Source organism: Rhineura floridana, chromosome 4, assembly GCF_030035675.1.
Source record: "Rhineura floridana isolate rRhiFlo1 chromosome 4, rRhiFlo1.hap2, whole genome shotgun sequence".
NCBI classification, from domain to species: domain Eukaryota; kingdom Metazoa; phylum Chordata; class Lepidosauria; order Squamata; family Rhineuridae; genus Rhineura; species Rhineura floridana.
The window spans coordinates 171,811,203-171,838,223 of record NC_084483.1 but is presented as its reverse complement, the minus strand read 5'-3'; the positions used below and the strand labels follow the sequence as shown (position 1 = coordinate 171,838,223).

The 27,021-nt window shown below is 40.4% G+C and overlaps 1 protein-coding gene across 1 annotated transcript in view; it reads right to left on the bottom strand.

The window, feature by feature from the left end:
* Positions 1 to 27,021, bottom strand: part of USH2A (usherin) — a 766,975-nt gene that overhangs the window by 127,142 nt on the left and 612,812 nt on the right. Inside the window, exons 54-57 of the mRNA XM_061626123.1 lie at positions 20,727 to 20,925; positions 9,485 to 9,592; positions 6,973 to 7,156; positions 5,052 to 5,209 (exon numbers count right to left, since the gene is read on the bottom strand). Of these exons, the coding sequence (XP_061482107.1) occupies positions 5,052 to 5,209; positions 6,973 to 7,156; positions 9,485 to 9,592; positions 20,727 to 20,925 (649 nt within the window). The remainder of the gene's footprint in view (positions 1 to 5,051; positions 5,210 to 6,972; positions 7,157 to 9,484; positions 9,593 to 20,726; positions 20,926 to 27,021) is intronic.

Here is a 27,021-nt window from a genome sequence, read left to right as displayed (position 1 = left end):
AGTGTCAGTGGGATGCTCTGCCCTCTTTTTGTCTGTAACATATTTCCCCTAACAGCTGATGCCTTTGAAAATTAGAAAGGAAAATGTTCATAAGAAATGGAAATGTGGTGGTCTGAAAAGTGTCTGTCTTAAAGTATCTGTGGCAAGTCTGAAACTCCCATAGCATTGATGTTTTGACGAGTGAATGGAATGAAATGGGCAGATTTGTTAAAGTCAGCTGGGAAACCACACGACTTAGTTCCAGAGTTCATAAATTTATGTCAGAATAAAAGGAACAGTAAAAGCACAAGTGAACCAATTTACCCTAAGTGCAAATGGCAGTTTTGTTATTTGGTGTCAAAGTTACCGTGAGCACAATGACAACCTGCCATAACGCATTTTCGTGTTCGCTAAAGAACAAGGATTTAGTTGGTTAATATTCCCAGCAATACTCCTTTTCATAATTTACAACAACTAGATGCTGATAGGTTATTTAACATTTATGAAGTTAAGATGTAATCAGAAAATCGTGATTATCTTTACAAATAAAAAAGTTAAATTATTCCACTTTTTTCTCCATGACTTCATTTCACAGCAGGTGCATATTTTGCAACAGGACAAGTCAATCAAACAACATCTTGGGTTTCCCTTCCTCCCCTTTTTTCTTTATATTTGGACAGTGGATAATGGACAATTCTATAAAAAAATAATAATCTGCCAATTCATTTAAAAAGTAAGCTGTCTCATAAGGAAGGTATGCAAGAAAGTATGGTTTAAGAGAGTGTTCTGTGTCTCATAAGGAAGGTATGCAAGAAAGTATGGTTTAAGAGAGTGATCTGTTTTGAGTATACTGAAAAGCAACTTGTTTTGTTTGACATATACCAAGTTCAATCATAATAATAACCAGCGGTCTAGTATTATTCCTTCCATATCTTTCAGACTTTTATTTCAGCTATATATCTTATATATTTTATTAATATTCAAAGAAGATTTATTTTACCCCAAAGATATTATTAAAACACACCTGTATTATCATAAAATCAATATATATTGCCACCTAATTTTTTAATTAATGCTAAATATTCAGATTAATGGCACAATCTTATCTTCTACTAAAAGCTGCAGTAATGAAATGACACCTAGGTGTATTTTACAGTAGCATAATGCACAATGCAGACATACTGGCTGGGGCTAATGAAAGTTGTAGTTCAAAACAGCAGGAGGGTGTTATGTTGACGAAGAGTGCCTTAAGTCAAATGCCCAAACACGTCATCTAGTAGATACTGAGTAGCACAGGAGACAAGATGGATATCTGCAGCACCCTGCATACCAAAGGTCGCTGTCTGGAGCATCAGACATTCAACACCACCTCTTGAGATCTACCCTCCAGGTAAAACCAGGATGACTGCAAAACTATGAAAACCACCAAGTCCTATCCTGGATAGGGCACTCAAATGGTAACAAAAGGCCTTGAGATATCCAAGAGAATTAACGGAGTCACACTGCTTCTGTCTATCTCCCAGCGCAGGTCAGTCAATTTCATTTCCAAAACTAATATTCCTCTAGGAAAATCATTTTCATATACATTATTGCCAACCCTTTGCCTATATGGGAAAAACTAGTGTATTCAAGGACACAGTGGACTGAGCTCAAACTTATTCCCTGCCCCTGGTGACCCAAGTAATTGAAAATCAAGTCCTATAGCACCACATTGGTAAAACAAGTACACCTAAATTCAGCATCTTTTGCTCTTTCAGAAATTAAAGCTCTATTTTCCATAGCAAGTGAGATGTGTCCAACTTCTTTTTCTTCCTTAATTCATCACTTTAACCACAACATGGACATCTCACCATTTAGGTAAGAGGAATTTTGAATTATTACATCTATAAAGTTATAGAATTTGGAGACATCACTGCTGTTGGAACATCATAATTAAAATAAAAGGAGACTCCATGGATAGGTAGTCCATAATTAATCCCGTGGGTGCATATGTGATCCAAATTTATTATAGAAGATAGGGGAATTGAATGACAAAATGTAGCCCCTTTCCATAGACAGGAAGATACTGTGGCCAACTAGTCTCTCATCAAAACCTGATTAATAAAAAGCAATTTTATTCCTGGAGACAATATCAATTAAAATGACTGTCTCAATAGGAGAATCACTGCCAACCCTTATTATAAATGTTGACCTTTGAAAGTAAAAGGGAGAAATACAGTATTTCAATATGGAATGCATAACTGAAGAATAATTCATGGAAAAAGTAAGCTCTAAAGGAAAATAAAACTAAGTCTACAAAACAGAACAAATTTGCCAAGAATACATCATTAGGGGATACATCTCTCACAGTTATTCTTTAGGGAGGAAGGTTTGGCTTGCTACTAACATTGCCATCCTTTTATCACATCCTCCAGTTGCACTCTTAGCCATTTCTTTCAGGCCCCATTTTTATGGGTTAGCCACCACTGGGGGTGGCATTCTCTCAAAATTTTACTCTTTGAATGCCAATGTAACCCAGGACATAGTGAGGTATCACCTCTACTTTTTCAAGAAAACTCATAGAAGTGTCAACATTTCTAAGAAAGAAGCGGTCTCACTTGTTTATATCTCTTTCTTCCACAATGCAGTCAACATCACCTCTTTGCAAATCTCTATAACCTACAATCACATTCTATTTCAGGGACAGGGAACTGGAGGCATTTCACACTTCAAGTGGACTTCAGTTCCCATCAGCCACAGCCAGCCATCAATAGTCAATGATGATGGGAGCTGAAGTCCAACAATAATCTGGAGGGCCATAGGTTCCTCACGCCTGTTCTATTTTTCTCAGCTACTTCAGCCACTCTTGCTCCATAGTTAGTCTACTATTATTGTCTTAAGAGGGAGCAGGTTATTATAATGATTGCTGATATCTGGTATTTGTTTTCATTTTTTTTTATTTCTGCTACTCAGAGGTGTACTTTTCCTTTCACAAACATGACCTGTGTAGACGTATTTACTTATTTATTTATAAATGCATTTGTATATTTCATTAAAAAAGCAGTTTTCAACAAATTAAAAAGAACATCCAAATGATAAAAACATTAAAAATATGCATCAATCTATGTTTGTCAATTTATTCTAATTAATCTTTTGCCTTAAACCTTTCCAAAATTCAAGCACTGTGGGGCAAGGGGGTGAGGATATGGGAGAACAGAGCGAGACCTATTTTCCTTTATGTAAAGATCCTCGTGAGAAATATCTGTCTGAAATCAGTTGTAGGAAAAATTTTGTTTCACCAAGTGTGTTTGTGTGTTTTTTGTTATCGGACAAAGAAATATATATTTCATTGCGTGTTTCCTTATTTGCCCTGGTAGCTAGGAATTTAAGAGCTAAATTTGTGTCTCAACTTTGAATGATCTATGTTTGTAATGGCATATTGCTAAACAAATAAAACAATTATGGTATTTTTTTTCTGATAAAACCTACATATTCATAGCTTCTCATTTTGACTTTTTAATTTTTTGAGTGTGATTAACAACCAGATCCTATGCATAGTTAGGCACAGAATCAATTGGCTTAACTATGACTAACTGCACAGGGTCAGGCTGCAAGAAGGTAACAAAGCATATTTACAACGGTGAATATTCAAAGCTTTCAGTGAAACTTATTATCAAACAGTATGAGATGTTTTCCAATGAAATCAAGTGTAGATTATAAGTCATATTCACCTGCTTCCTTCCTGGATTCTAAATCCTTCTAGGCAGCAGAAGGGGAAAGTTTAATTTAAGATTTTAATCTTTTTCATACATTATAGCATTTCTATAATGGATTTTGTGCTTCTGAAAACTAAAAGATTGACAGCTCAGGATATTATAGATCTATTAACCATTGGTTCAATGGACATCACTGGAATATTTACTATTCTAAGCATGAATGAAAATGTTTACGAGGTAACTTTATACTGAATGTTTTTATATCCTCTTGTCATCCTGTGACTCTTCTAAAAAGACTGAGCATTTTAAATGATTACGAAGAAAGATTGCATAGAAATGATTTTTTTTCAACTGCACTTATCAATACATTTGAATATTTTATTTTAAAGAAGCTATAAATGTAAAGATAAAATCTAGATAAAATAGTTAATTTGCAATAAATTTTATTAATTATATAAATAGCCATTTTAGATACAGACTCCTGTTTCTCATTGAAACAAGTGATGAGTTCACAATCTGCCTCATATATGCAATTGCTTATATCTTCAGCACTTGAGGACTATTGATTAGAGGCCCTCAACCTGAGAATGGAACAGGTCACAATTGTTATGGAACATTACATTTATATTAACCACCAATGTGTTGGAATATCTGTAAGTAATAAGAGCAAGTAGCTGCAAGGTGAGCAGATTGCCATACTTGTTGGTGAAGACCAGTTACTGTACTAGAAGGTGGAACCTTGTGGGCTGAGTATGTCAATACTTCTTTCTGGAGAGTGGATACCCTCAGAACTGGTTACATTTATCAAGAATTCAGCAGAGAAGAGAGAACAAGACTATGTCCATTGTTTTAAAGGTACTGGTACTCAATGACTGTCCAAAGCCAAATTAAAATTTATTAATTAATTGGTAATAAGGCATAGATGGGTTCTGGTATGACTGTATGATCACCATTAAATTAAAATTCACAGTTTGGCATATTATTATCTTTCCATTTTGAATAGAACACAGCCTATTCTATTGCTTATTATTGTTTTGTCATAAACCAGCTCAAGACATTTTGGTGCCTGAAGCAGAAAATCCAAATGATTTCCCTCCCCTCAATTATGGTAAAATTATGAGAAATGAAGGCTGCAAATCCAGTATAAAATTTCCTAGATGTAAGCCACACTGAACTCAGTGAAATTGAGGCACGGCAAATATCTTGATTCCTTTTAATGATATATCCAAATCTGCTACTTGAGGCGGGTTGGTAGGGCCAACACTGGTGTTAACCCTTCCTTCCTAAATTACAAAAAACAAGCACAGGGCAAAATAGAAGATAGTTATTTAATATACCTCCACATTTGCTATATAGTACATAAAAACACATGCTTACCAGGAATGTCCCAAGCTACAAATATGGAATATGCATCAATTATTGTGACATTATATGGGATACGAATTTCCTCTGGTGTTGCTACAGGTGTTTGGATAATGTATTTGTCACTGGTAGTGCTGCCACCCTGTGTGCTGGCTTCTAGCTGGTAAACATATCTACAGGCACATGTCAGGGGGAGAGAATAAGAAAAAACAAAATAATAGAACACCTTACAGTTATTTGGAACACATTTAATTTAAATGTCAACATTGATATTTAGGATGATGAACACATATAAAACATGCCTGTCAGATAACTCTAACATTTAGCTTCCTGAATTTGTCTCTCTGTGTTTCTTACATATGTGCCTGCCTGCGCGTGTGTGAACATATATCTGTTCTTAATCCACAGAACCTGAAGGGCAGCTCTTGAAGGTGCTGTTCATCTCATTGGGTGGTCAAGAGTAATCCACACATTTGGATTAAGTCTGGTGCCTACATAACTAATGAGCTACCTGCACTGCTGATCTGTTTTGCTTTGCATACGCTGTGGAGAACCATGCTCACTCTCTGCTGCTGAATTTCTTTTGCACAATGGAGGCTCACCTTTTATGTATGGGAATTTTTGCAACAGAAATATGTTTACACTCATGATGACTCTTGCTGGATTGGGGAAGCAATATATAAAATAACTCCTGTGTGAACGTAATTAGCAATATCAGATTTAAAATGGTGTATGACTTAATTTGAATTATAATCACATGGCCGCTTTTAGAATGATTGATACAATCAACATGAAATCTGCCCTGTCCAAGCCCAGCTGAAATTAATGGGAGCTAGGTCAAGGAATATCCATGTTCTTGCACATATGCTATTTATTCCTTGTGAATTATATAAGTAATACATTTTCGCTTTACAAGTAACAAGTACTTCCTTTACACTGATAAATGCCCTTGAACTATGAAGTCATCTACATTCTGTCCTTAGACTGCCAGAATTTTTAAAGTCAGCCATTCCTAACACATACTCAACAAGTATCTTCTTAACATCATTTGGAAACAGAAAGCCTAGGAATGGGTAAAATGAGAAAACAAAATTTCCTATTGATCTTGTCCTGAATTTCCTTTACTAAAAGCAAGAGTATGGGTAACATTTTACTAATTTTAGATGGATTAGAACATAAATTAACAATTTACTCTTTTTTTAAAGGCAAAATAAATCATGGGTATGATGTAGGTTTTATCTGTAATTTCTAGAAAATGGAAATGCACAGTTGTATGCCACCCTCCACATATACACAGCACTTAGGGCCAGGCAGCAACCCAAGATTGTGAGTGGTAGTGGTGATAGTTTTAGATCCCTCCAAGGATCGTGAACTTAGTAGTCTGTAATGCTCCAGAGTTGGAAAAAACTGGATACACTTATGCATGATGCTCACCCTGAGTCCCACAACTACCATCTGTGGGATGAGACACCCCTCCATCTTGAGATTCCTTCCCAGAGGAGCTCCACTCCATCAAGGGCTTGACCCCTGGTGTTGCCCCCCTCCTACATGTAAATATAAATCAACCCTGCTCTGAATGCATCCAGAATAGGAGGTACTTGCAAACAGGGATGGAAGGAGCTGTCAATTTCTATTCTCTGTTTCTAATTTTTCCAATCTTAAATTTGGTTCTCCACATTTCTGCAGCAAGCCAAATGTGGGCTTCTGGAAGCCTTGCTAGAAGGCCCAGTATGCCTCCTGTTGCTGTGTCATAGCTAGCAGTGAGAAAGAGGCTTGGCATGGCTGTGGAATAGCAAGGGTGGGTTCTATTTGTGTGAAGCCCTTGGGAATTGGATTCAGGTGCTATCATTTCATCAGCATTCATTTGTATGCTGTAGAGATGTCCATATATGAGGATAAGAGCTGGATCATGTTCTAACATTTTTGGAAGATATACCTGCTGTTTGGTTGTAGGCCAAAATCAGTGAAATTCAGATTTTCTTTACCACCCTTGAAAACCTCTTCTCCATTACAAAGCAATCGATACTGAGAAATAATTCCATTAGGTTGCTCTGGTTCATCCCAATATAATTCAACTACTGTGGCACTAACTATGATATGATGAGGCTGTAACGATACCCCTGTAATGACATCAGCAATACTGCCTTAGCAATTATAATAATTTTATATTATAAACAGGCTAAGATGGAAGTCTCTGTTAGTACAGTACATAATACCAAAATCCAAAATCAATTCAGCTTGATCTCTGGGACAGCAAACAACTTTCTACTCCCCCCCCCAAATTTACTTATGAGATTGATACCCTACCATTCAATAGGTTTCCAGGGTAGCTTACAAAAAGTTAAAGTTACAATAAAACAAACTGAAACAAAAACATTAAATACCACAGTATGAGAGAACAGTATAAAAACAGTCAGCAAAATTGAAAACAAACACCAAGAATCATAAAAGACTGAGGAAATAAAAAAGGCCTTTTGTCTGGAACCAAAATGACATAAAGGTAAACCCTAAGCGAGTCTTCCCTGGGGAGAGCATTCCATATTTGAGTGCCACAAGTGAGTAGGACCTTTCCTCTGTAGCCAACCATTGCACTAAATATAGCGGAGTCACCCAAAGAAGAGCCACTTTTGAGGATCTTTGTGTATGAACAGGCACATTTGAAGAGAAGCAGTCCTTAAGTTTGAAGCTGTGAAGGACTTTCAAAGTCAAAACCAGTGCTTTGAGTTGGTCCCAGAAATGAACAGAGCAAGTGCAGTTAACAAAGCAGAGGTATAATACAATCTTAATGCCCAGTTCCAGTTATTAGATTCACAGATGCATTTTGGAGTAATTTTAGTTTCCAAAGCATCTTCAGAGGCATCCCCAAGAACAACAGATTTCAGCAGCCTAATCTGGAGGTTATGATGAATCAGTGAGGCTCACAATAAGACTAACAATAGACACAACAATATTCAAAACAAAGAACTGTATCTGATGCTACAGTTCCACTGGCGCAAGGGACTTGATGTGTGCAACAGAACTTCGTCTTCCTCTCCTCTTCCCTCCAGCCCCCTGCATGCCCTCAAAATCAGCTCGGAGGGTTGGGGGACTCTCTGGAGCAGATTTTAGGGGCATGCAGGGGGAGCAGGGGGAAGAGGGGAAAGGAAAGTCCTGCTGCACCAGCAGAACCCCACTGGCACAGAATTGGATGCAACCCAAAACAAATACTTTTGCCTTGAAAGGGGTCAGCTGCCAACACCAGCAATGAGCCCAAGTAACAGAAACAAGACATGGTGTGCTCTTTTGGTTTTAGCAGGGGGGAAGCCACAATGTAAAGACAGCTTATTGGTCTTGCACAGTACAATCCACACAGCACAATCCACTTCCTGTGTAGCTTGGAAGAATTTGGTAACATGTGCTTCTGACCCAAACAACAGAAACAAGACACGTGACACAGTTATTTGGACTCATTGCAGGTGTTGCCAGCACTCACCGTATGCTCAGAGGCACAAGCTACACAGGAAGTGGATTGGACTGTGAAAGACCAACCCAAACTGTGTTTGCATTTTGACAAATTTGTAGGCCAGTACAATAACTCAGAGAGGAGGTCTGGTCTCCTGCTCCCCTGACGCATTCCCTATAGCTGGCCAATTTCCCTGTTTTTCAGAGCTTGTTAGAAATAGATTCAGCTATAGGACCTTAAACTGGAGGGTGTTTTATTATAGAATAAACATGTAAAAGGTGTTCCCTTAAATATGTGTCCTTGCATCATCATAACCCAAATCTGCAGAAACAGAAAAGAAGAGAAATAGGGGCAGAAGTGATAAAGGATGTGCTGAGACGCATTCTATATGTACCCACTGTTTCACTGAACACCACGGAAGCAGCCGGTTCAGTCTTTACCTTTTCTTGTGTCCTGTCACCAGTTGTTTCTCCCCAGCTCTATTTCTGGAACTCTTTGAATGAAAGTTAGGTCTTTACACAGTATAACACAGGAACAGCACGAGAGCGCCTTTTCAATGGCTTAATCTTATTTATGTATTTGAGTGTTCTCTCTCTCTTTTGCATACCACCTTTAAGTTGTGGTGTGTGCATGGGTACAAAGGGACACAGTTATGACTGCACAAATTCAACTTTCTTTTAATGCTAAAGGTTTGTTTTAAAAAATCTAGTAAGCTGGGTTCTTCTGGTATTGCCCGCGTATAATCAGATAGCACAAATGCAGTGCTTTTTTGGGGGGGGGGTAAAACGTGAGGTGCTGGTAGTCATATGTTGATAAAAGTACTGTGGGTACCAGCAAAAATTGGTGGCCGTGGACAGCAAAAAAGAAATGCTGGTACTATGTTACCAGTGCGTACTGTCACACAAAAAAACACTGCACAAATGTATAGAATACTGACAAGGAAGGATAGCATTTACTGCTGGTATAAATATCCAAGTGCCAAAGAATTCAGTACATTTCTCTTTACCTTGAGGAGCAGCTTGCAATGTTCTACCAGAACTTGTCTGACTAGAAGCACATCCAGCAAATGTACATGCTGTGAGTGTAAAGTTATAGCTCCTGTAAGGTTGAAGATCTAAAACAAACAAACAAATTAGGATTAAAATGAAGTCTTCAGATGTTCTAGGAGAAAGACAAGATAACTCATTTGCTCTGCTTCTGACCTCGATTTCCACTCATGAATCTTTCTTACAAAGTGCACTGGGCAGTGTTCCCACATCTGCTAGCCAAAGGATTCATTTATTTATTACAAGCATGAATATACCACCCTTCATTCTATCTGAGTTTCAAGCAGTGTACAAACAAAATGTGTATCACAATACAAAATAACAATAAGACAGCAAATAAAATCCTTAAAAGCAGGCTATAGTTTTCAGCAGAATAAAAATCCCTAAGTAAAAATGTTTTTGCCTGGAAGAGGAAATATTGCAAGGGAGGTGCTGGGCGAGCTTCTTCGGGTAAGTATTCCACAACTAGGATGTCACCACAGAAAAGGACCTTTTTCCTATGGATGAATAGCTTACCTCTCAAAAGAATGCACCTGGAAAAGGGCCTCAGAAGAAGATATGGACAGGTTGATATGGAACAGAGACTCCTTTAAAAGTTAAGTTCCAGCACCTTTGATGGCATCCAGAAGTGAACTGGCAGCCAATGAAGTTCTTTTAAAATTGGCATGAAAAGCATAAAGCTGGCCATGCCAGTCAAAATCATGGCAGCCATAATCTGTAACACTTTCTGGGTTATTTTGAAGGGCAGCTCCACCTATAATTCATTGCAGCAATCCAGCCAGGAAGCTACCACAGCATGGATAACCATGGTCAAAATACCCATGTGTACTGCATGAGTACCACGAAATGCATAAGCACACGTATCAGCTTTGACAGTACTGATCACTTGTGCAGAGGAGGAGGAAGTTGGTATGGAACTCATCAAAGTGTCCCCTCTTCCTGATTAACAGGCAAGTGTTGGCCATGCTGGAAGTGCTGATCATGTATTGGGCAGACAAAGGGGTAGGCAGTTCTGCAATCACAACAGCAAACATACAGTTGCACTCCACTCCCTTGGTTTGAGCAGATATTATGGCCTAGGGTTGAAATAATACATGGACATAGCAAGGTGGCTTGAACAAAGGGCCACTTTATTAACTTTCAAACAAACGCCTTAAACTAAACCTGTAGAGGGGAAACCTAGGTCCTGAAGCTGTCTATAAGCAAGCAGCTGAACTACAGCTATAGGGCAACCAGCCCCTGCTGGAGCACGGGCAAGCCATTCTGCTTACCCCTTACCCCCGCCACACTCTACAGGTGAACGGGGGGGGGCTTCCCACGTCACCACCCCATGGGGCCCTACATCTCTGGCATGAGGTAGGTTGGCCCCCAAAGCAGCCCATATCCTGCTCCCAGGCCCTACAGCCCTGACTTGCAGGACTCTGGAGCCACCAATCACCTCCAAAGGTGGCTAAGGGGGCCACCTAGCTGTCCTTACCTACTTCTCTTCCCGCACCTTGCTGTACAAGTGGCCAAACAGCCCAAACCAAATCAGGTGATTAAACTTAACATTGTCGAATTAGTCAAATTTGCTGAAATAACCTAATAATCATGGCACCCCCTAACCCAGGTACATCCAGACACCACAGTGTGGAGTAGGCAAAAAACCTGCCCGCTGACAAGGATGGGCAGGATAAAATTCCTACTTGGCCCCGAAGTAACCAAGATCACACCAAAGCAACGGGAGGGCACGGAGGGCATCATGAGCCAAGAGGAAGGTTTGGGGTGATGCAGGCTTAAATAGCCCTGATGCCCCACCCCCACATGGTCACTCTGCTCAGGCTGTGCCACACGAGTGCCTGGCCTCCTCCAAAATGGCAGCTGGGCCTTCAACCCAGGCTGCAAACATGCCCCGCCTGCCCAGGCTGTGCTTGGGCAAGCAGAGCGGTCTCAACTCTGACCTTTTTTTAAAAAAAAAGGAAGTCCTTCAGAACATCAATTATTACTTCCCACCAAGTTTATAGAACATAAGTTGTTGTTGTTTTTATATTATATTATATTATATTATATTATATTATATTATATTATATTATATTATATTATATTATATTATATTATATTATATTATATTATATTATTTATTTATTTATTGCACTTGTATACCACCCCATAGCCGAAGCTCTCTGGGCAGTTTACAGCCACCAAAAACATTAAAACAAATATACAATTTAAAACACATATTTTAAAAACAATTTAAAACACAATTAAAAAATTTAAAACAATTTAAAACAATTTAAAACACATGCTAAAATGCCTAGGAGAAGAGGAAAGTCTTGACCTGGTGCCGAAAAGATAACAGTGTTGGCACCAGGTGCACCTCGTCAAACAGATCATTCCATAATTTGGGGGCCACCACTGAGAAGGTCCTCTCCCTTGTTGCCACACTCCCAGCTTCCCTTGGAGTAGGCACCCGGAAGAGGGCCTTTGATCTTGACCGTAGTGTACGGGTGGGTTCGTATCGGGAGAGGCGTTCCATCAGGTATTGTGGTCCCAAGCCGTGTAACGCTTTATAGGTCAAAACCAGCACCTTCAATCAAGCTCGGAAACATACAGGCAGCCAATGCAAGCGGGCCAGAATCGGTTTTATATGTTCGGACCGTCTGGTCCCTGTTATCGATCTGGCCGCTGCATTTTGCACAAGCTGCAGTTTCCGAACTGTCTTCAAATGCAGCCCCACGTAGAGTGCATTGCAGTAATCTAATTTGGAGGTTACCAGAGCATGGACAACTGAAGCCAGGTTATCCCTGTCCAGATAGGGACGTAGTTGGGCCACCAACCAAAGTTGGTAGAAGGCACTCTGTGCCACCGAGGCTACCTGAGCCTCAAGTGACAGAGATGGTTCTAGGAGAACCATCAAGCTATGAACCTGCTCCTTCAGGGGGAGTGCAACCCCATCCAGGACAGGTTGGACATCCACCATCCGGTCAGAAGAACCACCCACTAGCAGCATCCCAGTCTTGTCTGGGTTGAGCCTCAGTTTATTAGCCCTCATCCAGTCCATTGTCGCAGCCAGGTTCAGCATATTGACAGCCTCACCTGAAGAAGATGAAAAGGAGAAATAAAGCTGTGTGTCATCAGCATACTGATGGCAATGCATTCCAAAGCTCCGGATGACCGCACCCAACGGTTTCATGTAGATGTTGAACAGCATGGGGGACAGAACTGACCCCTGTGGAACCCCATACTGGAGAGTCCAGGGTGCCGAGTAATGTTCCCCAAGCACCACCTTCTGGAGGTGACCTGCCAAGTAGGAGCGGAACCACCGAAATGCAGTACCTCCCACTCCCAACTCAGCCAGTCTCCCCAGGAGGATACCATGGTCGATGTTATCGAAAGCCGCTGAGATATCAAGGAGAATCAACAGAGTCATGTGATGTCCTTGTATTTTAATATCTGTAAATATGGTAAGTGCGGGTTTATTAAGTGATATATGGTAAGTGACTGAGTGAGAGGGGGGAATACATGGGCTGGAATGCTGGAGAATGCTGTATGATGATTGGCTGAGCGTTTGAGTGGCTGAAGGTATAAATGAGAGCATGACAGTTGATTCAGGGTTCTGTTTGGTGGGGGGAGTTGTTGGCGATTGGTTGTGGATTGGAGTTGGTTGTGGGTTGGATTATATTTGGCTGGTATTTAGGCAGAATATATATGACTGGAAACATAAAGAGTGACACTATATGAAACCATACGCTTGGTGAACATTCCTAAAGTAATCTTGTTATTTCCTAGTGTTATCAAATAAATACTTTTATTGGTTTACCAAAAGCCTGATTCTTGGCTGGGGATATACAGACCAGAAGGGAGGGCAGGGTAATTACCAAGACTGAAGGGAAACTGTATCTAATGGTGGCAGTGGTGAAGGAAGAAATTGTAACATCGTCAAGTATCCAGAGCAACCCAGGATTGTATACTTTATAGATAAAGATACAGGGGGGTTGTGGACAGCAAGGGCACCCAGACACAAAGTAACAAGCCATAGGGAGACTAAGGCGAAGTCTCTAGTAGTATTGTTTACAGGGAGTGGCTGGTGGTGCTGCCTAGCAGTGGGATCTTGAGAGATCTCTGCTCGAGCGGAGTGAGAAAAAATAAAAACGACGATCCTGATTGGTGGTGTCCTCAAATGGTGCCTAGTGAAAGGTGGTAGCCACAAGCAGGTGAGAATCTGACAGGTGGAGCCAAAGGTGGGATCGTCACAAGTCACACTCCCCCGTCTCTCTCCCGACAAAGGTCATCATACAGGGCGACCAAGGCTGTTTCTGTGCCAAAACCAGGCCTGAAACCCGACTGAAATGGATCCAGATAATCGGTCTCATCCAAGAGTGTCTAGAGCTGGCCATTATACTCAGCAATGCATTTGCTAGTCATAGTCAACAAGTCTCCTCTCTTCCCTTCCCAACACAATGAACACCCAGTTTCTCAGAGTGCTTAAACAGACATGTTCACAGTGAGTTATACTAACTGCTCTGTCAGGGCATCAATGACAGTACTGCATGGATGCTAACCACGCAAGAATCCATAAAAAAGTAAGAGAAACTTGTTCAATCAGAGCAAGGGTTTTTATAGTACAACTTCTGTGGACCTCCAACAGTGACCAGGTAGATGCCCACAAGTGGAAGCTCACAAGTAGAACATCAAGACAAAAACTTTCCCCAAGTTGTTAGCTCTCTAGCAATATGCATTCCAACGCATACCACATACAGTATATACATGGACTAACAGGTGGTCAGTGCTTCCTGCATTGCCAACACTTACCTGTTAGTCTGGAAAAGGGGGCACTTTGATGAGTTCCATACCAACTTCCTCCTCCTCTGCATAACAAGTGATCAGTACTGTCAAAGCTTAATTTAGTGATAGCTAGTAGCCACACAATTAGTCTTGCCCCCTTTTAAAGTATTCTGTGTTACTGGCCATCGCCACATCTTGTTAGCAATGAATTCTATTAGCGAGTTATACATTGTAATTAAGCATAAAGCTACACATTTATCCACTTTTAGTTCCAGGATATAATAGGATTTTAAAAAGAACCTGCTGTTGCATTTTATGCTCATTAAAACGTGCATTGGAATCTATTCCAAAATACAGCCTCTTTTTCTAGTCATCAGTTTTTTAGGTCCTCTCCTTTTTTTTGCCCTTAACTTACAATTACCTCCTATGGTTCTGCTTTTACATTTCTCCACATTTCTCTACCACAAAACATTTCAAGACCTGACTGCATCTTTGAAAATGAGTTTATAAATATGTAAACATATATTCATTCTAATGCATAAGTCTCGAAAAAATGTATCAAGGAGGGAAAAGGCACCAGATTTCCTTTTTTTTTTTGCAAGCACAGAGACTGCTATTAGACTTCTGTTCACATTTTGTATTTTTCCTCTAATCTTCCTTGTCCTTGTCAGTGATGGGTCCCGCTCTTTCTTATCTCTTTTTGCCTATCCTTTGCAGAATGGTTTTCATTAAACTAGTATTGTAAGTACTTTAAGAAAACAATGCAATTCTGTGACAAGGAGGGAAAAAATCCTTTGGGTTGAACCCTTTGTCTGAAAATGGTGAGATGACAGCTTCATTGTTGTTGTGTTTTTCAAAATGGTCATACATACAGAGCAGCAATGCGCAACAGGCCCATCGGAAAGAAAATACAATGAATGAAAACCAAGGCTTCAAGTTGCTTCCAGACTGAACAGGAAGCAAAGCCTTGAGAAATAGACACGAGTCAGAGAGACAGTCTGAACTGTAACCTAATCATGAGTTAGAAGAGAATGGTGGTGGGGTGGGGGTGAATTTCTGTATACTTAGCATCAAAGCAAATGGGTTAAAATGACAGTTCCAGACTGGAACATGAACGGGAGCCAAACATTCAGCAGATTATTTCAATTCTCCTCAAGGGAGAATGTTTATTCGCTTTTAAAAGGAAATATTTATTATAAAGCAAGATTAATTTACAACTATATACTTCTTGTTGTTGTTGTTATGTGCCTTCAAGTCGATTACGACTTATGGCGACCCTATGAATCAGTGACCTCCAAGAGCATCTGTCATGAACCACCCTGTTCAGATCTTGTAAATTCAGGTCTGTGGCTTCATTTATGGAATCAATCCATCTCTTTGTTTGGCCTTCCTCTTTTTCTACTCCCTTCTGTTTTTCCCAGCATTATTGTCTTTTCTAGTGAATCATGTCTTCTCATGATGTGTCCAAAGTAGGATAACCTCAGTTTCATCATTTTAACTTCCAGTGTCAGTTCTGGTTTAATTTGTTCTAACACCCAATTATTTGTCTTTTTCGCAGTTCATGGTATGCGCAAAACTTTCCTCCAGCACCACATTTCAAATGAGTTGATTTTTCTCTTATCCGCTTTTTTCACTGTCCAACTTTCACATCCATATATAGAGATCAGGAATACCATGGTCTGAATGATCCTCACTTTGGTGTTCAGTGATACATCTTTGCATTTGAGGACCTTTTCTAGTTCTCTCACAGCTGCCCTCCCCAATCCTAGCCTTCTTCTGATTTCTTGACTATTGTCTCCATTGTGGTTAATGACTGTGCCGAGGTATTGATAATCCTTGACAAGTTCAATGTCCTCATTGTCAACTTTAAAGTTACATAAATATTTTGTTGTCATTACTTTAGGGGAGTCCTCATCATCGTTCCCATGATGCACATGGGAGAGAGGTGAATCTGAGGGACAGCTGATGACCAGTTCATGTGCACATAGGAGAAGTAAGATTTGAACCAGGGACCTCTCTGCTCACAAAAGTCACCACTTTGTTTTTCATGTAGGCCCTCTTTCAGGAAAAGGCTTGCCTCTTTAGGAATTATTTTCGAATGATTCTTATGGAACTTTGAATTACAAAAGCTGACAGGGACAGAGTATCTTGCCTTTGTGTCCTTTCTCAAAACATAACAAAAGGATCAATGGATGACCAGTTCTGACAAAATGTTTGCTAAATGTATGCCTCCATGGACATAATTCTAAAAGCCATCCTGAATTTGTAAAGAAGGCAGCATGCAAATTTTGTAATAAATCAATAAGCAGCATTTCTTGGGAACTACATGTTTCTTTAAATAATAAATTAGAAGAAAACAGCATGCATGTACAGGAGACATTTCCTCTTTACAATTTTTTTTCTCCTCTCTGGCTGTGTTCAGTCATACCACGAAATCACTACAAGAACAAGCCCCAGGAAGCCTTGGGCTCTGGTGCTGCGCCCTGCCCTCTGGCATGACCATGAAAACCTTGACCTTGTTTTAATTGTATTTTTAATGGTTTTATTTAGTCAGTTTTTATTTGTTTTAAACCGTTTTGATGATTTTTGAAATGAAATGTTGTTGTTGTTGTTGTTATGTGCCTCCAAGTCTACTGCGACTTATGGCGACCCTATGAATCAGTGACCTCCAAGAGCATCTGTCATAAACCACCCTGTTCAGATCTTGAAAGTTCAGGTCTGTGGCTTCCTTTATGGAATCAATCCATCTCTTGTTTGGCCTTCCTCTTTTTCTACTCCCTTCTGTTTTCCCCAGCATTATAGTGGTATACAAATATGATAATTAATAAATAAATAAAAGACTGTAAAAGCTTCTATTTCCATTTTAGATTAACATAGTTTAGTGTACTGTCCAAACACTGAACTGTCGTTAATCTTAATAATAGTTTATTGAAACAAAGAAGCTTCATAAAATATGGTTTGAAGCTGGCATATTTCAAGAAACCATAGTTAAGATTAACCAGAGTTTGAGTTCAGCCATCAGGACAAGTAGCAATTAATCTAAACAGAAGCAAATATTTCTGAATTCCTCCTCACAGCTGCACCAAAGGGGAAGGGGGAGCTTGTGAGCCTAAGGCTCACTGTAGCTTATTCTCATACTGCTAAACCATGGCTTGGCATTATGCCTAAATGAACACACACACTTTTAAAAGCACTGATCCCAAATCCTTAAACTACTTTGTAATGAGGCATTTTAGAAAGCATTTTGGTAGTTCATGAAGAAATCTACTGAAAATGAAAATGAACGATATGGGTGTGTGGGCAAAAATCATACCTGCATCCCTTATATTTCAGGCCTGGCCTTGTCTCCTCCCAATCTAAAACAAATAGATGACTTTGCTGTTCTCTGGGATAGTGTTTAATAGGTTCAATTTATTAGAAAATAAAGATTTGAATAATTAAAGATATGGTGCATCATTGTTTGCAACTCTTGAAAGCCTGAATTAGTTTGCATATATTATTCCAAACCAATCCACAAGTTTGCACAACTTACAAATTTGTGAACCCTTTCATGGGCTAGAGCCTGCATTGTTGCAACTGTTTGTTTTTGCCTAGAGAATATTTTTCATTAGGTGACTAACAAATGGAAATAATAATAAACAAGCTGATAAGCTAGTATCTAGCCACAAAAGCTTATGTCACAACAAACATGTTAGTCCTTAAGGTGCTATAGGAATTCTTGATGTTTTTATACAACTATCCCTTGGAAATTTACATGTTTGTAAAATTCACTGGCTATTTTGGACACAAAATATTCTGTACAATACACACAATCTGTTCAGTGAAATGTAAGTTAATGAATCCTTGCCTCTTCTGAAATGATGTTAGTCACACACACAAAAGCTTTTCATAAATTCCATTATTCTGGAAGCATCTGAGATACAAAAATAGACTTGGAAAAATGAATTCCTGTTCTTTCTCCTGCTGCTGAAGAGGGCAGTCTTAGCTTTCTTTTAATAGAATGACCCCTAATTATTTTAGTTTCCCTCCCCATCCCCCATTGCATTAGCAGGACCATTTGTAAAGGAGTAGTAACACAAAGTGGAACAATGCCATAACTGTCATCCAAATTGTTCTGCACAGAGTACTGGAAGTGTTCACTAATAAATGATATAAAAAGGTCTTTTATTGACAAGCTGCCATATGCTGTTTGCATTAGAGAATATGAGAAGATGATGGCTGGTGCCCCTCGATCCCAGTGGCATTCAACTCAGTGCGATAGCAGAAAATGCTTCAGTTTACTTAAAGCATTGATAACACCTCTAAATAATTAACTGAGGACTTCCTGTCTTCAATTACTTAATGATTTTTTTAACATCTTGAGAGGATTATAAGCAATTTATGGATTTCACATGACGAGCACATTCACCGCTATTCCCACAAAGCATTTATAGGATCATGTTTCCAAAGCTTTGATGTAATTAAAAATAAGCAGCGAGACAATGGTGCAGTGGCAAGGTGCAAGCCTCCTCATCTGCAATTTGTAAGGCCTGCGGATTCAAAGTCTCAGGGAACGCTAATGCTACAGCTTCATTAACGTTCAACTGTTGCTCTGGGAACAGTAGAGGCTTTTTGAAAAAGATGAGAAAATCAAAACAGAGGTCCACAAGGGCCTGAAATGATGGTTAGTTCAAACATTTGAGAGAAATGAAATAAGTACAGTTGTTTTAGTGAGTACCATGAATTTAGAGAGTAGTAATTATCCCATTGCAAAAACACTATTCCACTTTGGGATGAAAATAGGCACCCTTGCCTTGGCCAGTAAGGGGGACTCCTTTCTGCATACCAAAAAATAGCATTGAAAACTGTTTTAACCAAAACCACAGACAGCAGTACACAGGAACACAGCAAGCTGCCTAATACTGAGTCTGATCATTGGTCCATCTAGCTCAGTATTGTCAACTCTGATTGGCAGCGGCTCTCCAGGGGTCTCTCAGACAGGGACATTCCCAGCCCTACCTGGATATACTGGGGATTGAGCCAGAGACTTTCTGCATGCAAGGCAGATGTTCTACTACTCAGCTAAAGCCCTTCATTAATAAATATCCATAGATAATTATTTTGGCATTACAACCCCCTCCCCCCAAATTAAGAGTTCCAGTTCAGGTCAAAGGGGAATCCTTGTTCAGGCCATCAAGGCAGGATAACAAATAGCAAGACAAACAAGATTGTTGCCTTTCTTGCTTTTGGGTAGTAGTCATTATGGTGCACATATCTTAATTGGTTTAGTTTATGTTGCTGTTTTAAGAAAATAACTTTAAAATGCTTTAAAATGTGGATACTTTTATTATTTTTGTGATATTTTTATAATATTGTAGACTGCTCAAAGATTACTTTGAAATATAAATTACCTAAATAAAAACACTTTCTAAAGGAAGGTACAACACAGTTAATGATGCACACTCATCAAGGTGATTGTCAAATTCTTGAATCAAAATGTTAAAGAATCCACATGCCATACCTTTCTTACATTCTTCATTACATTTTTTTTCTAATGATAGCATTAGAAAAGCCAAAGGGTTGGACACTGCTACCCGTGGCTGAAATCCTCAGATATTCTGAAATGCAGGCATGATGGCTGGAATCTTGTGCCCAGGTAATAGGATATAAAGAAAGGATTGATGGCAGTATCAAATCTTATGTTTCTCATTTGAATTTGATGTAAGATAGGGCATAATAAATTATATATTTTGGGGAGAATGATATTAGAAAAGAGAACAACAGAGGTATCCGTTTTCATGATTTGTGGCACACAATACCTTAAGGAAATTTGTTTGTTATTTTAGTCCCATGTTTAAAACCTCCCTCCCTCAGCATGTTGAACAGAGTTTATCATGCCAAAATATATTGACTTTGCCAGAGAAATCTGCTCTAAAGTCCCACTGGAATGGGGACTGTGGCAAAAAGGTAAATGCTATTCATACTTACACCCCAGTTCTAAGCATAGTCTTGTCTAAGCGGAATATTATAGTATAAGTCACTAGATAATAGAATGGAATTTAGCACATCAGATTGCGAGTTTGGGATCATGTTTCTGAATGCCTTCCTATGTGAACACACATAGCAGAATTCCATACAGGAAGAAAACTTATCATGTAGTGAAAGGTGGGGCATAAACTGTCTCCCTGCTATGCTAGCTTTTTCACTTGCAGGTTTCTTTTTTTAATCATGTGTAGGAGTGTTCCAAAAGTGGCATCCTTCCCCTGCAGTCTGAAGTGGTACAATCTACTCTAGCATCTCAGGATTCCACTACATCATTCTGCATGTGCAAACAAGACCTCTCTCTTGTCTTCAAAGTGACTTACCACCCAGTAAATATACTCAAGTTTACAACCTTTGAAAACTTAACATTGCTAAATAAGCCATGGGCATTTTACTTAAAGGCCTTTCAATCCTTACTTGATACTGTATGCTGCATTCTGCCTCCAGTGTCAGTATATATAAGACCTTTCTCCATTTGGCTGATCTGGTATTCTTGGATGATACCATTTGACTTCCTCGGTGCCATCCAACTCAAATGCAATGCAATTGCACTCAAAGCTGTAACTGTTGGTGGCTGAACACTCTCTGGGACTCCTTGGACAGTGACGGCAACTACCTGAACACACATGAATTAGACAGCAATTTATTATAATAGTGCACAAGATACTTTGATCAATGAGAATGTCACTTCTAGTTTAAAACGTTGTTGTTTGCTCTGGCATATCATTACCATGGCCCTGTAGAACTAGTTACTTTTCTCCCCTGGTTTATTTCCCTCCCTTGCCCCCCCCAAAAAAATCTGACCTTGAATATGTTTACGTATGACTCTACATGTACAATTTATCAATCCAAATTCACAACATATTATCTTCAGTGCATAGTGCTTGGCAGGAAGAAAATCTGGAGAGCAGGCTGTCTTGCCATAGAATCCTTGATAACGCCCTTCCATGTGGTTAACCAGCGTGTTTGCATTTTAACAGTCTAATTTCATATGGGTTTTATCAACAGTAAACATTGGCATAAACTCTGATGCCACTGTTCCCCTTGCCAGGGTGCCATTGGAAAGAATTGCTGCCCCTTCCTCAGCTTCCAGGAGCACACATCCTTTCCTGGCTGGCAGAGGGCTGCCCATCCATCAGCTGGTATGCTGCTGCTCTCATGCAAATTGTGTACTACTGTGTGGTGGAAGACTCCCTTCCTGGTGCTTCCTGCTGAAGGGTCAGATTGGCCCAAAGAGAACGAGACGAAGATTAGAGACATTGACAACGAACAGCATATGTGTGACAGAAATTAACAAACAGATACATGGAACGGCTTTCTGGATGAAGATTCTTTCTTTATTTTATTTCAAATATTTTATATACCACTTTTCATCAGAAAAGATTGCAAAGCAGTTCGCAAAATAAATAAAATAAAATATTACAATATATAAAATAAGAATCCACTAGATAATATACACATGAATTATACACACCTGTATCTTAATCAATCTACAAAATACAACCATAAAGCAGCAAATAACAAAAGAAAATAGTCAGTAAGCAGATTTCAAAACATAAGTGAGATACAATGATCACAAAGCAGCACATTTCAAGAACAGACTAGTTGATAAGCCAATTTCAAAACATAACCAAAATACAAGATAAACAAACTGTGGGTTAAAATTAAAGAAAAAAGTTAATAGATTGAAAATAAAAAACCTATGTCTTCACCTGGTATTAAAATAACAATAAAGGCTCAAAGGATACTTATTCTTTCTTGTGAGGATAGTGCTAGTATCTCTGAGTGCTTTACAATGGGGAGGGCTCAGGCCAGGGAGCAGAATGTGACCCCTCCCATGCCTCTCTATCTGGCTATTGGAATTCTCCCCAGGCCACATCACCCGCATGTCCCTGAATCTCCAGCTTTTGTGGATGCCCACCCAGCCGCACATGCATATCCTAGCTTCCAGACACGCATACACTAATTTCCCCCTTGCTTGTACCTGCTTCAACGCCTCCTTCCTCTCTCTCTCTCTCTCTCTCTCTCTCTCCTTTGCACACACTTGCATTGTGCCACCTACCCTGGCAGCACAACAACCCACCAAGCCGGGGACGGGGAAGGACTCCATTCGCCTTCCCAACAAGCACCACCCCGCATTCTCATTGGCTGCCCCTGAGGCCCAATGAGAGCCCAGGCTTCCTCAGCAGTGGCACAAGCGGAGAGAGAAAGTGAGGGAGGAACTTGGAGCCGGTACGGCGTGAGTTGGCTGGCTGGTGCGCTGGCTGGGTCACTGCGAAGGGCCCCAACTTTGGGTTTTTTACCTGGATTAGACCTGCTACCCGGCACCTGCTTAGTTACTGGGTGACCTTGTCACTGCCTCTCAGCCTCAGAGGGAGGCAATGGTAAACCCCTCTGAATACCGCTTACCATGAAAACCCTATTCATAGGGTTGTCATAAGTCCGGATCCACTTAAAGGCAGTCCATTTTCATTTTGCATCTATGCTCCCTCAGCCGGTGAGAAGGAATGACCTTGTCACTTCAGCTGGACCTGGGAACACCCTCTTTTAGGTAAGATTTCTATCTTAATTTCCAATCAGAGAATTTTTTTAATGGTATGCTCCAAGCAACTGTGGTTGATACCTAATGTATCATGCTTAATGACATCACTAGGGCCCACCGCTGTGATGTCACTAGGGCCTGCCCCATGACATCACTGGGGCTTGCCCTGTGACATTGCTGGGCCCACCCCGTGATGTCACTAGGGCCCACCCCATGATGTCACTAGGGCCCACCCCGTGACATCACTAGGGCTTTCGGATGGTTCTGACCTGGCAACCCTAGTCATACATGATGTCAGGTGTGGGGCGGGTAAGCATGGGGCCCCAAAGGAACTATTGGAAGCTTAAACTAGGCCTCTGATAGTTCCTTTCCTGATGTAAGGCGCGCTCTGTCCCCCCACCCCGATCAGGTGATAGGTGGTGGGAGCATGCCTTGCTCATGGAGGGGGAACTGTTTTCCATTAAAGGGAACCTGCTTCTCCATCCCAGCACTGCCTCCTTTGAAGCAGCTTTGTGCTGCTCCTTTGAAGTCTGAAAACTGGGGCTTTAAATGAGCAGTGTGAAGGTGCTTTCAAAGGGCCTTCAAACAACTTTGTGCTGCACTTTGAAGTCCTGACAACTGGGGCTTCAAAGTGCAGCATCACCTGATGTCACTTATCACATCAGGTGACTGACAGGTGGGCAGCCCCACCCATCTGTCAGATTTGGCCAACTAGGTATGGGGAGATAACAATCTGGTCCACTGGCCAGAAAAGGTTCCCCGCTCCTGCCCTAAAGGGTTCCTTGATAATGAACTCTGTTAATACCTCTTGCTTTGCTGGATGGAGGATACAGAGGTGTGTGAGTGTGTGTAGAAACTAGCCTATTATACAACAGTAATATTTGCATTTGTTGTTCTGCCTACTTTGCTTCTGGCCCCACTCACCACAGGCATGTGGCCTTTGGAAGGTTGCGCAGAAAGAAATGCTGTCCTTGAGATGAAAAAAATTCCCTGCCCTGGTTTACTAACACCAGCCATATCAAGCAGTATCCTTGCCCCATGTAATGGAAGTGCCAGCTTTGGTGCAAGAGTGTCGGTGGAGTGGAAGGAGGGTTTCTTAAATGGTAAGGTGGTCATTCAAGCAAAATTAAAAAATGTAATTTATGTATGTAATTTAAAATCAATGGACCTTTTAAAAAGGTGCAGGCAGGCATGATGGTGTCACAAAAGACTCCTTCTATGAGAATTACTTTGCAAAATTTCCATATCCTCAGCAAAACACCTTCAAAATTTGTTTAAAATCACAGTTTTCCTCATGAAAGGAGCACATTTTAGGATGGCATCACTCGGGTGGTTTAGTGGTGGGTACAGTTTAGTGATAGCTACATAGTTCCCAAATAAATCATAACATCTAGAAAGGTGGGCTAATTTGAGCCATGGGGGTAAAAAGCTATACAAGATTTATTCTGGAGCATTCTAACTTTTTTTAAAACCATAGCAGGTATACATTAGTGATCGGCTCCTTTTCTGCAATCACCGGATTTGCCATCAGATTATTATTTCTGATATCCTCTGTCTTTGCAGAGAGAATTTTGAAATAGTAACTCTCCACCACAGGGTTTCCAATTCATTCTTCTTTTTTTCTGATTTTTTTTTTTTAATTCACTTTGAAATCATCGATAGTGTGAGTGATACTTTTATCTATCAACTTTCTATGTGAGTTCTTCAAATGTGTATTCCAGTTCACTGATGTCAATGACGTATTGATTGTAACTGACAGACAGAAAGCAGCAGGGGGAATGAGGTGCTGATTGTAAGCAGCGGGGGGGGGAAGACACTGACTTCATTATCTGCCTTAATCTTCTTTGCAATGCACTTGAAAAGGAATATAAACAGGCAATAATTACAGAATTCAGAACAAAGATCGACACCAGTGGACAGGGCCGGTTCTAAAGAGCCACCAGGTGGGGCACTCGCCAAGGACCCCTGGGGCTACAGGGGCCCCTGAGGGACCCCTGCACTCCCCTTTGGCCACCCATGGCAGGATTGCTGCCATGGATAGCAGGACAGGAGCTTCAGAGCTGCCCACCATTCCCCCGCTTCACCTACCTTTCTCTCTGCTGTTTTTTGCGGCTGTACACAATGCATGCGCAGGTTTGCCATCAATCAAGATAGCGGCCGAGGTTTCCCTGAGGGGCTGAAGCCTCTGCCACCATCTTGGTTGATGGCAGCAATGTGGCGCCAGACACTTCAGCCCCATAGGGAAACCTTGGCCACCATCTTGATTGATGGGAACCCAGTGCATGCAGTGCGCACAGCCAAAAAAACAGCACAGAGAAAGGTAAGTAGAGCAGGGGAATGGCAGGTGGCTTGGGAGCTCCCACCCTGTGATCTGTGGTACCAATCCTGCCGCGAATTGCAGAAGGGGAGTGCTGGGGCCCGAGGCAGGCTGGTGCCCAAGGGCCCCAGGATGCCTGGGACCAGCCCTGCCAGTGGAGACTTGTAAATAAATAATGGTTTTAATTCAGAAAGAGAGAGAGCTGGAGAGGAAAGGAGCTGTTAATGCCATGGAGCAAGAATTAGGTCCTTGTCATCTTGAATGAGTGCTTTAAAGTTTTTCATCTCTGGGAACCCCTGATCTTTTTACCTTAGACTTTTCTGCAAGCAACTCCTGCACTGGTACCTTATTGGATGCATGGAACTTTGGAAATTATTACATTCTGAATATGTATGTTATATTATGTTGTGATACGTTATATTGCTGTTTTTGCTACCTGATTTAAATTTGCATTTTTTACAAACTTATGCTTGCATTATTCATTTATAAAGTAGCCCATTAGAACCCAAGAGATTAGTACACTACCATTCCATACATGATGAGTGGGGAATCTGTGGCCCTACAGATGATGTTCAACTGAAACTTCTATCAGCCCCAGGCCACCCAGCATGGCCAGTGGTCAGAAATGATGGGAGTTGTAGTACAGCAATATCTGGAGGGCCACAGATTCCCCATCCCTGTCTTATGTAGACACAGCAAGGTAAGTTATTTTGCCCCAGGAGCCTCACGCAAAGCAGCAATATGATTAACAGATATACAAAATATGTGTGTGTTATGTACCTTCAGGTCAATTACAACTTATGGTGACCCTATGAATCAGTGATCTCCAATAGCATGTTATAAACCACCCTGCTCAGATCTTGTAAGTTCAGGTCTGTGGCTTCCTTTATGGAATCAACCCATCTCTTGTTTGGCCTTCCTTTTTTTCTACTCCCTTCTGTTTTTTCCAGCATTATTGTCTATTTTAGTGAATCATGTCTTCTCATTAAGTGTCCAAAGTAGGATAACCTCAGTTTCATCATTTTAGCTTCTAGTGAGAGTTCTGGTTTAATTTGTTCTAACACCCAATTATTTGTTTTTTTTGTGGTCCATGGTATGGCAAAGCTCTCCTCCAACACCACATTTCAAAAGAGTTGATTTTTCTCTTATCCATGTTTTTCACTGTCCATCTTTCACATCCATACATAGAGATCAGGAATACCATGGTCTGATTGATCCTGATTTTGGTGTTCAGTGATACATCTTTGCATTTGAGGACCTTTTCTAGTTCTCTCATAGCTGCCCTCCCCAGTCCTAGCCTTCTTCTGATTTCTTGACTATTGTCTCAATTTTAGTTAATGACTGTGCCAAGGTAATGACAAGTTCAATGTCCTCATTGTCAACTTTAAAGTTACATAAATATTTTGTTGTCATTATTTTGGTCTTTTTGACGTTCAGCAGTAGTCCTGCTTTTGTGCTTTCCCCTAATTTTCATCAGCATTCGTTTCAAGTCATTACTGGTTTCTGCTAGTAGTATAGATATACAAAATACAAAAACATAATTTGGGGGCAATTGGGTTGAGGGAAAGGATAGGGCTGGATAAGTTTATAAAAAAGATTAAAATACCCCTGTTAAAATTACTTTGGTCCATGCTAGAATCTGAACAGTAACTTCTGGGCTTATGCCATTGGTCAGGCTACAAAGGAGAAGCATTATGGTAACTCTCATGCTGAGGCCCATTCTGAGCTGAAGACTGCTGGTCTGCATTGCTGGAGATGGATCTGATGCTGACTCACAGACTATCTACTGTGAATCTGCTGTTTAACTAAGTTTTAGTGATTTTTAAATGTTGATTATTTTTTATAGCCAGTCC